This window comes from Diaphorina citri, unplaced genomic scaffold (genome assembly GCF_000475195.1).
Source record: "Diaphorina citri unplaced genomic scaffold, Diaci psyllid genome assembly version 1.1 scaffold769, whole genome shotgun sequence".
NCBI classification, from domain to species: Eukaryota; Metazoa; Arthropoda; class Insecta; order Hemiptera; family Psyllidae; genus Diaphorina; species Diaphorina citri.
Window position 1 is genome coordinate 137,057 of NW_007378202.1, and position 11,396 is coordinate 148,452.

General features: G+C 37.8%; 1 protein-coding gene across 1 annotated transcript in view; it reads right to left on the reverse strand.

Annotated features, from left to right (window-relative positions):
* LOC113468552 (FERM, ARHGEF and pleckstrin domain-containing protein 2-like) overlaps positions 1-11,289 on the reverse strand; it is a 16,274-nt gene extending 4,985 nt beyond the window's left edge. Inside the window, exons 1-4 of the mRNA XM_026825546.1 lie at positions 11,081-11,289; positions 10,099-10,273; positions 8,653-8,848; positions 7,915-8,051 (exon numbers count right to left, since the gene is read on the reverse strand). Coding sequence (XP_026681347.1) covers positions 7,915-8,051; positions 8,653-8,848; positions 10,099-10,273; positions 11,081-11,275 — 703 coding nt within the window. The 5' untranslated portion in view covers positions 11,276-11,289. The remainder of the gene's footprint in view (positions 1-7,914; positions 8,052-8,652; positions 8,849-10,098; positions 10,274-11,080) is intronic.
* Between the last annotated feature and the right edge of the window lie 107 nt (positions 11,290-11,396).

The window sequence follows — 11,396 nt, forward strand, 5'->3', positions numbered from 1 at the left end:
ACACCAATAATTTACGACATACAGCCTGATTCCCTCGAATTTGCCATCAAAAATTTTGTCAAAAGAGAACGAATGTGCCATCAAATTCATTACAAGTACATACAAGACGAGTATTGTTTATTCCCCCCCCCAATACGTTTCTATAGAACACAAAATTACAGCGCCGCAGGCAAAATTTTTGCGAGAAAATTTAAGTAGCCCCTTCAAGGTTGCATACTTTTTTTACTGACCAAAAATTCTTTTTCCATTTTTTAGGCTTTGAAAATTTCCCCTAGTACATTTCTATAATTACAGCGCCACAGGCGAAATTTTTTCGAGAAAATATGAGTTGCCCCTTCAAGGTTGCATACTTTTTTATGGACCGAAAATTCTTTTTTTTAGGCTTTAAAAAATTCCCTGACTTTTTGGATTTTTGTCAATTTTTTTGAGAAATTCCCTGACTTTTCCAGTCTCCGTGAAATTCCCTGACAATTCCCGGTTTTCCAGTCTGGATTTTTGTCAATTTTTTGAGAAATTCCCTGACACTTCCCGGTTTTCCAGTCTGGTAGAAACCCTGTATTAATGTGACTATCATTTTTTCTAAGCTAACCTAGTTACCTAGTTGGAACGTAGCTCGCCTGTCTTCTAAGGGCTAGGTCGCCCCTGTATTAATGTGACTATCATTTTTTCTAAGCTAACCTAGTTACCTAGTTGGAACGTAGCTCGCCTGTCTTCTAAGGGCTAGGTCGCGGGTTGGATTCCCGCCCGGGACGGGCTTTATCTTAAATAGACAATGTTCGTTCTCGGAATTGCTGGCTTTCTCCTATCGTGTCTTCTTTGTTCGCTTCGGGACGATAAGACCTCCTCAGTTATCTACCTCTTGAGAAATAAATAAATATTATTATTTCATTATATTATTATTTCGCTTATTATTATTTATTAATATTATTTCGCTTATTATTATTTATTAATATTATTATTTCGCTTTCTAATTACTTCAAGGAACATTCTTTTATATCCATGCTTATCCAAGAACGGAAAAGTCTGGTTAGAAAATTTCCGCCCTAGCCGGGATTCAAACCCAGCACCTCTGGGTCGAGAGACAGTACTCTTGACCACTCGACCACAGAGGTGGGCGAGTATACTCACATGTGATAAATTTTCATCAGTAAATACATAAATGGATTCCTCAAATTAAATTGATCCCAAGGGCAAGGAAAACCTAAACCTTTGACAAATGGAGTGCGCCTGAAGGCAAATATGAATTCTTACCATTAGGAGTTCGAGTGTTTTCATAGTTGTTATTATTGGTAGGGGATGTGTTTCCATTGGTGATGATTATCTTCTGATCCAGCTCTATGTGATTGTTATTGGTGAGTCTGGAAAAAAAAAGAAATTAATATGTTGTTTTGTGAAATTATGACACAATGACCAAGATAGATTAAAGTTACAGTAGAACCTCGATTATATTAATAATTGGGAGCGAGGGTAGTTAAAATAATCGATGTTCTACTGTACTTAACTTTACTTAAAAATATTGTACCTTGGAACCCGGAATCGCTTTCTAATTACTTCAAGGAACATTCTTTTATATCCATGCCTATCCAAGAACGGAAAAGTCTGGTTAGAAAATTTCCGCCCTAGCCGGGATTCAAACCCAGCACCTCTGGGTCGAGAGACAGTACTCTTGACCACTCGACCACAGAGGTGGGCGAGTATACTCACATGTGATTGGAGTGGGGAGGGGAGCCATTGAGTTGGGAACTGATAGATCTTGATCCTAGAGACCCGTATTGTGATCCAACTGTAACACAACACAATCAAGGATTAGAAATATTGTAATCAAAATAGTCAGAGATTAAAAATTGCAATAGAAAGATAGGCAAAAAGTGCAGATTAGAAATATTAAGCCCAACCGATAATACTCGTGTATTATCAGATACAAATTTCTCTCCTTTTTTTTCTTTTGGCCAGCGATACAATATTGTAAGTCGTCAAAGAATCGTTTTCTAACCTTAGGAAAGGTAAGATAAAACGTCAAACAATAAATAGGCAAAAATAGTACAATGAAAAAAGAAATTAAATAAAAGAGATGGACAAATAATGGAAATAAAATAAATATAAATAATACAAACATGTACACATAACTACAAAAAGAACAATATTTTAGGAAATAATGCATTAAAAAAAACAAAATAAATTAAAATAATAATAATAATAATAACAATAATAAATAAACGGGCTACAAAATCAAATAGGTGATCTTGAATCATAGGTAACTATCCAAAACAAATTTCAGTAAAAAGTATAAAATACAAAATGATGGAAAATTTAAAAAGTAACTAAGAAATAATAAGCAGGAAGAAGATAAGGACCAACTAAATTATCGCCAACAATACCAGCCCACACATTTACACAAAATCGCCACTGATTGTGGACATTTTGAAAGGCATGGGGATTTTCAACACTCCAAATGTGAGAATTGTTGATATTGAACATTCCACTATCTGTAAAGCATGCTTCATCGGTCCAGAGAATATTTGTTTCAAAGGCTGGATCTTAATTTGCTTGTTGTAGGTACCACCTTGCAAAATTAAGTCTAGGTTCATAGTCTTGTGGGAGTAATGTTTTTCGCGTTTTTTGCCAAACATTTTGTTGTATCTCCGGTTTCGGTCGTTCGATTTCGACGATCTTGATGTCTAATGAAAGGCAACAAAACAGACAAGTTTTTCCTGATGAGAACCAGATTTCTATGGGGGAAAAGTTTCGAGTTATTCAAGCGGAAAGTTGGTCAAAAAATCTCAAAAACTGAAACTTCGGAGAGAATCACTCCTAAAAATAGGTAAGTTTGTATTTTTTGCACATTGTTGTGATTGTTCTAGATGTAAAATTTTGTGCAAATTTCAAAAATGAAAACCGTTTCTTTCTACGACAAGTAGAAAAAAAGTATATTTATTGTCTTCGTTGATGTCCATATTTTGGATTTAAAAAAAAAAAAAGATAAAATCGGGCTTTAAAACGCAGTGTTAATTATATCATAAATCTAACAAAAAATAACAAAACAACAAGGAAGGATATTATAATAAAAATAATTACCGGATTTGAAACAATATAATATTGTAACAATAACTAAAACAATTAAATGCTTTTATTTATGGAAGCTTCACTTTACAGAGGTGTTTGTGTTCTTCTCTTTTCGCTTTTGGGGCGATAAGACCTTACCAGTTACCGTTCCTTATATCAAACCTTTTGAAAAAACCTGTCTTAATTCAAACTCGATTGCCCTCTTTAAGGCCGTGCTCAAATAAATCCTTATAATTACAAATTCGAAGTTAAAATACCAGTAGGAGTATACAAATTACAAACAATAAACTTAATATATTATATGTAACAATTATTTACAATAGATAAGAAAATTAATTACAAATTTGAAGTTAAAATACCAGTAGGAGTATACAAATTACAAACAATAAACTTAATATATTATATGTAACAATTATTTACAATAGATAAGAAAATATAAAACATACCTTGTTTATCCTGTAACAAAAAGAGACTGAAAAGTCCTTCATGATATGAGTACCTACTTACAATATTCATCTATTTAATTTCCATTTTTTTTTCCTTTTTTTAACTCTTGCCTAATTTTAAAATATGTAATATCTATTTAAAAGATTAAACAAAAGCTTTTTTATTTACTTAAAATAAAATACATAAAAGTGCGTCGGGGTTATTTTTTTCTTCAATACATGGTGAACTTTTTCTGTCATGGAAATGTGAGAAATTTGAACTTTTTTTTTTTTTAGTAAAAATACAAAAAAAAAACATCCACTTTGGGTTGTTTGGGTAATGTTACCCAATACAATTCAAAATCCCCAACAGGGAAACGAGAAATTTCGTAGACGAATCTGGCTCACAAGCGGCAAGACTTATGGGCTCCCGTACAAATTCTCTCCGTGTCCCGAACTAGCTAAGTCTCTTCTGACGAGCGAGGGCTATGTTTTCCCGCCCGAATCACATCCTTCTCCCTGGGAGTTTTCACAGGCGGCAAGACTCGTTGTCTCCCGTCAAACTATCTTCCTGTCCCGTACTAGCCAAGCCAGTTTCTTTTGACGCGCGAGGGCTGTGTGCTCCCGCCCGAATCAAATCCATCTCCCTGGAAGGGAATTTTTCACAAGCGGCAAGACTCGTTGTCTCCCGTCAAATTCTCTCCGTGTCCCGTACTAGCCAAGCCTGTTTCTTCTGACGGGCGAGGGCTATGCGTTCCCGCCCGAATCACATCCATCTCCCTGGAAGCCTGGAAGTTTTCACAAGCGGCAAGACTCGTTGTCCCCCGCCAAACTTTCTCCGTGTCCCGTACTAGCCAAGCCAGACTCTTCTGACGTGCGAGGGCTGTGTGTTCCCGCCCGAATCACGGTCATCCATCGCTGGAATGTGTATTCGCTTTCGGCGCGGAAGAAGTAGACGTGATTTTTGAACGTGAGTTTGAAGACGAAATCCTTGAAGATGCCGTCTGAGGGGGAAGGGGTGGAGATGGTGTAGCCCAACAGAGGGAGAGAGGCGAGGGGGCAGTCATCCTGAAGGGAGAGAGGAAGAGAAATAGAATGATGAAAAATAATACTCAGAGAGTTTCCTTGAAAAAGTCCACGGAGATGGACGAAACTCGAGTCGGATAAGATCAAAACCGGAACGTGTATCCATTGTATCATATAAAGGTAATAAGTTTTGTGTTACCTATTTCATAACTTTAGATTAGGGAATTTTTGAATGCTCAACGCATACTTAACTGCGTCACCAATATCGTTTCCCAATTATTACACCTAGATAAGTTTCCCCGCTCAATATGTATACTACGCTAAATTTTATAACTTTGGACTTGAACCACCAACCTGCAGATTCAAAGCCCACCGCGGTAACCACTGCACGACTGAGATTGGTGATTAAAATTAACAGATTTGCCCTCGTTTTGACAGATTTCGACCGCTTTATGGCGAATTTCAGCTGTACTGATTAAACGATTAGAGATAATAATAACAACGTAAATGTAAATGCAGTTTCTTTGTGTTATTATGTCACAACTTTGGTGCTCACGGCAGCATTGTAGGATTTTCCCAATATCTCAATAATCCTAAAATCCAATGTTTAACCGTATATCAATAGGTCCGAGTACAATAGGAACATACGTTGCTGATAGCCACGCCTCTGTGAGAATTTAGCTAGACATCCTGAGAGAAAAAGATTGAGAAAAGAATTTTTTTGTTAAAATATGATTGTTAACTTTAATCAATTTGAAGTACCTATAGGTATACGGATCCTCATCGAATTAAAGTTACGCCTCCCCCGGGAATTGAACCTGGTGTCGTCTGTCTGTCTGTCACTCTGTCCCCATAGAAGGACTTATCCAAACCTAGTCGACCTATATATCAAATTAAAGGTCTTTTTACGAGGGGGAAGGGGTGGAGATGGTGTAGCCCAACAGGGGGAGAGAGGCGAGGGGGCAGTCATCCTGAAGGGAGAGAGGAAGGGAAATAGAATGATGAAAAATAATATTTCAACCCAGATTTGGGAATTTTTGAATGCTTAACGCAAACTTAAATGCGTCACCAATATCGTTTATTTTTATTCTTTTATTCTGCTATCGCCATTCGGCGAAAGCTAAAGCCGCTACAACAACAACAACAACACCAATATCGTTTCCCAATTATTACACCTAGATAAATTTCCCGCTCAATATGTATACTACGCTAAATTTTATAACTTTGGACTTGAACCACCAACCTGCAGATTCAAAGCCCACCGTGGTAACCACTGCCAACACCAACACCAACACCAACACCAACACCAACACCAACACCAACACCAACACCAACACCAACACCAACACCAACACCAACACCAACACCAACACCAACACCAACACCAACACCAACACCAACACCAACACCAACACCAACACCAACACCAACACCAACACCAACACCAACACCAACACCAACACCAACACCAACACCAACACCAACACCAACACCAACACCAACACAACATTCAAAACTATAAGTCTTAAGAAAAACACTAAATACTTGTTTCAGTACAAGCTGTATTTTATTCAAAACTATAAGTCTTAAGAAAAACACTAAATACTTGTTTCAGTACAAGCTGTATTTTATTAGATGTAAGCTGTTGTACCCTGCTTTACCAGCATTCACACATAATATTTTTCTGTGGTTCCTATTTCTAAGTTTAAACTCAATTTAAGTAACTTTAAATCTTGGATTGAACAACCTGATTGCTTTTTTTTTTTTTTAGATTAATCAATCACAGATTGAGGCAATTATGCAGAAGTCACGTCTGTGGAAAAGAAAAGCTCCTTTTAGTATTTAACCTAACCCTATAATAACACTAATCACTGTTCTAATTGTGAAAACTCCTTCTTGTATTTAACCTAACCCTAAAATAACACTGGTCACTGCTTGTTTGTGCCAGTTCCTTTGGTAGCAATATTCCATGGATGTGACTTCTGCACAAGTACCGAGATTGAGGTCCCTGTTATTAATGTAATAAAGAGTCGAGTTGGTGAGTGAGCCCTGACACTAGCACTGAAGGTTCAACAAGTCCTTTTGAAACTAACCAATTTGGGGTTGTGAGTTGTGTTGAACAGGCTATGACCTCCTCTATTTCTCTAAAATTCACCTGCAGCACCCCTAAACAGTCCTCAGGTTTATTCTACAGAAAACTGTAAGTGTATAATTAAACTGTGAGTCTATAATTCAAGAGGTGCCATTTAAGCCAGAGAGCTCACTCAGGGCCCCTAAACCATGGGGGTCTAATGAAGGATATTGGGACATTAAAAACACAACTATCAGGATGACAGATAGACAGACATTCCTTGACTTGTATGTAGTGATGGGTAAATACCCGCGTACTTATTTTTGGGGTAAATACCCAATTTTTATAAATACCCGGGTATTTTCAAGAAGCACCTCAGTCAAATTGTGCCCGGGAAATTTAAAAAAAAAAAAAAATCTGGTGTGAACATCACACGACTTTCCTTATCCTATTGAATGATGCTTATTTGAGTGTTCTTTTACCCTAACTTTTACAATATCCTTAACCGTTTTGTCGCTATAGCTGAAAACCGCCAAAAAACGGTCGAAATCTGTCCAAAAGCGGTCAAAATACCACCAAGCGCAGCAACCATCTCAACCAAACGTTTTGTGTTGCATCTTTGTCACATTTGTAAACTACATACCAAATTTCAAGTCTCTAGCTTATACCGTTCCCGAGATATTGTTAAATTACACCGAAAACCGCCAAAAAGCAGTAAAATGCCGCCAAGCGTTACACCGGTCTTAACCAAAAGTTTCGTGTCGCATCCTTGTCACATTTGACAGCTACATACCAAATTTCAAGTCTCTAGCTATTACCGTTCTCGAGATATTTTGTTTACAGACAGACACACAGACAGACACACACACGGACCAATGGCTGAAACTTCGGATTTAGGCTCTAGGGACCTCAAAACGTGTCTTGGCACTAAAAACTGACCATCGAAAATTTGACCCGATTACATTACTTCCCTTCCTATAGGATAAGGAAAGTAAAAATACTTACTGGTAGATTTGAGACTGAATAGTTCTAGATACTTACTGGTAGATTTGAGACTAAATAGTTTTAGATACTTACTAGTAGATTTGAGACTGAATAGTTCTAGATACTTACTAGTAGATTTGAGACTGAATAGTCCTAGATACTTACTGGTAGATTTGATACTGAATAGTTCTAGATACTTACTGGTAGATTTGAGACTGAATAGTTCTAGATACTTACTACTAGATTTGAGACTGAATAGTTCTAGATACTTACTGGTAGATTTGAGACTGAATAGTTCTAGATACTTACTGGTAGATTTGAGACTGAATAGTTCTAGATACTTACTGGTAGATTTGAGACTGAAATACTTGAGCTGATCATCTTGACTGTCACTCTTCTGTTTGCAGGACTGAATAGTCCTCGTGAGATCATCCAGCCATCTGTCCTTATCTTCCTGAGAGGCGGCAGCCACTGTGATTACCCTGGGGAGAAAAACACATATTGAATTAAAGAAGTGAGAACTAAGTTTTAACGCGACAAATCTGTATTCAGTTTGTAAAAAAAGACTATTTTGTTTGCTAAACAACGCATGTTCTTTTTTTTTCAGGGAGGTTTGATTGAGGGAACTTAAGAGAGGATAGGATAGGAGAATCCAACCTTGAGAACGAACCATACCTGTTTAGGATAAAGTTCGCCTGGCGGGAATCGACCCCGCGACCTAGCGTTTTAAAGGTAGATACGCGTTCCAAGATAACTAGGCTAAATGGTTCAAGTTTAACTCTTGTAGGTATTAAGCAATCATTGGTTTTTGCGGATTGGTTGCGGTATTAAGCGGATTGGTTTTTGAAATCAACCAAATTGGGTAGCTTATTCCAAGAGTGTATACACTTAAGTGACCTGTGCCCTAAATCACCAAAGTATGGAAAAGTATTTACAATTCCATATTTCGATATGATTCGTCCAAATTCAAAATTCTGCTTTTCCATTGGCTATTACACTTGTAAGATACTTTTCCATACTTTGGTGATTTAGGGCACAGATCATGGTCCTGACCACCAATATTTAAAGCTTGAGTATAGTTACCTCTGAGCACAGTAGAGTATGAAAGAGTATTGTAGCGGATTGTCGGCTCTCTCTTCCAAGCTCAAATGCTGAAGGGGCAGCTGGGCATGTATTTTGAACCCCGCCCCCGCCCGAATTCCGTATATCAATAGGTCCGAGTACAGTAGGAACATACGTTGCTGATAACCACGTCTCTGTGAGAATTTAGCTAGACATCCTGGGGAAGGGAATCAATAGGTTAGAGTACATGGAATACTGTATATCAATAGGTTAGAGTACACAGAATACCGTATATCAATAGGTTAGAATACATAGAATTTCCTATATCAATAGGTTAGAGTACATATAATATCGTATATCAATAGGTTAGAGTACATAGAATTTCCTATATCAATAGGTTAGAGTACATATAATATCGTATATCAATAGGTTAGAGTACATAGAATGTCGTATATCAATAGGTCCGAGTACAGTAGGAACATACGTTGCTGATAGCCACGCCTCTGTGAGAATTTAGCTAGACATCCTGGGAGAAAAAGATTGAGAAAAGAATTTTTTGTTAAAATATGATTGTTAACTTTGATCAATTTGAAGTACCTATAGGTCTACGTATACGGATCCTCATCGAATTAAAATTACGCCTCCCCCGGGAATTGAACCTGAGGACCTCGCATGTGCTACGCCAGTACAGTATTTTTGGTCACGAAGGTTGAGCCAATATAAAAAATGATATTGATATTCTCATCTCAGACATTATTCTGGCCACAACAATCTCACAAAGTCACAAACTGCAAAACATTTAACACGAAAAATTTCAAAGTTAAAAAAAAACCCTGAACTACTATTCAAGACACTAAATGAAATGAAAATCATGAAAAAATGAAGAAGTAAACAATCCAAATTCAAGAAGAGAACAATTTGAAATTCCTGATCTAGATCAAAGCTACAAAGAAATCAAAAGGTATTAAGGGACGGACTATTGTATTCGCTTCGGTGTCGTCTGTCTGTCTGTCACTCTGTCCCCATAGAAGGACTTATCCAAACCTAGTCGACCTATATATCAAATTAAAGGTCTTTTTACCAGGAACACGAAAAAAATCAAATCAGGAATAATAATAAACTGAATATTAAACAAATTAGGTAGGTACATAGGTACTGATTTTCTTTAATCACGATCGAATAAACTGGCTACTAAAAAATTCTCGGAGGGACGGGCCCAGCTTGTTTAAAGATCTTGTGACGAAGATTTTACACTCCATTCGGCCACAAAATACCCGCTTCCTCACATTAACATCACCAAATTTCCTCATTTTTGCAATAATGCCAAAAAGTATGCTACACCTGACATATATGCATAATCGTCAAAAATCTGCCAAAATGCATAAAATCTAAAATCCATTAATTATCCACCTACATTTTTCAATGTGATCTCGAGGTCTACAGGTCATTGACCCATTCAGTTCTTACCTATTCGCACTAAGGATCGGTCCGTGCTAAGTCTCAAATCAGATCCGCTCAGGTCTCGATCTAGCTCGCACAGTTGAATGAGGTTCTCGGACTTCCGTAGCAGATTGGTGACCGCGGGGACTAGATGCGTTAACTTCTGGTGCGCTATGAAACAATCTTCGTAGTCCAGATGATCCTGGGGAAAAGAGGGTTAACTATGGAAAACGGAAACTAGCTCCAAGCTAATGGAGGGAGGCGGATTTTAAATTATGGAAATATGTAGAAAATTTAGAGCCAGCCTAATTAGCTTGGAGGGTAGAGGGAAGCGAGTTTGCCTTCTAAGCAATAGGTCGCCGGCTCGATTCCCGCCCAGGACGAACTTTATAATAAACTGATCAGGTTCGTTCTCGGAACGGCTGGCTTCCTCCTATCCCATCTTTCTTCTTCTTCCTTTCTTTCTTCTCCTCCTTATTTTTCTTCTTCCCCACTTTTTTCTACGGTTTCGGGACGATAAGACCTCCCATAGTTGGAGTTCCCTCTATCAAACTTCTTTAGAAATACCCAAGACCCTAATATGGAATGCAACCTAATTTCCAATAATACTTTCTATACACACTCCTATCACTAGAGATAGTTAGAGGGAAGGGAAAAAACATTGAGCCTTGTGGAATTCCCCTTGACCTTTACACAATCAAACGCCTTATTGAAGTCTCAGAAGATGTTTTAATAACAACAATAAAGACTTTATTGGAACTTGGACATGTGAAATTCCCCTTCCCCCCAAAAGTTTTTCATTTTTACATTTTATTTCACTTTCAATTACCAAAGTAATGAGTAATGAGAAAGTATTGTGATCGGTCCAAATTTTCTAAATCGGGAAATGGGTGGAAATATCCGTTTTAGGGTTCCCTGATTCCAAAAAAGTGTTATTTCCCCCCTTGGCAAAACAATCCTTAGGGACTCCTTACCCTAATACAGTACTCCTACCCCTCAAACTCCTTACCTTATTATAATAATCCAGCAATTTCTCCAGAATCTGGTGATAATGGAGCAACCTTTGCAACGGCTTAAGCACAAAGCTGGTCAGCGGCAGGTAGCATACTTTGGCCGTTTCGAAACCCGTGTACATGGTCTCAAACCTGGGATTACTATGGAAAGCTTCGTCCAGATTGTGCAGAATGTGTAGGTGCCGTTCCATATACGCTTTGAAATACTGGAAATAAATATAATTAATAATACAATTATGCCTCGGTAGCGTAGTGGTCAAGACGCTCGCCTGGTAAACAGGAGGGCGTGGGTTCGATCCCAGCCGAGGCATG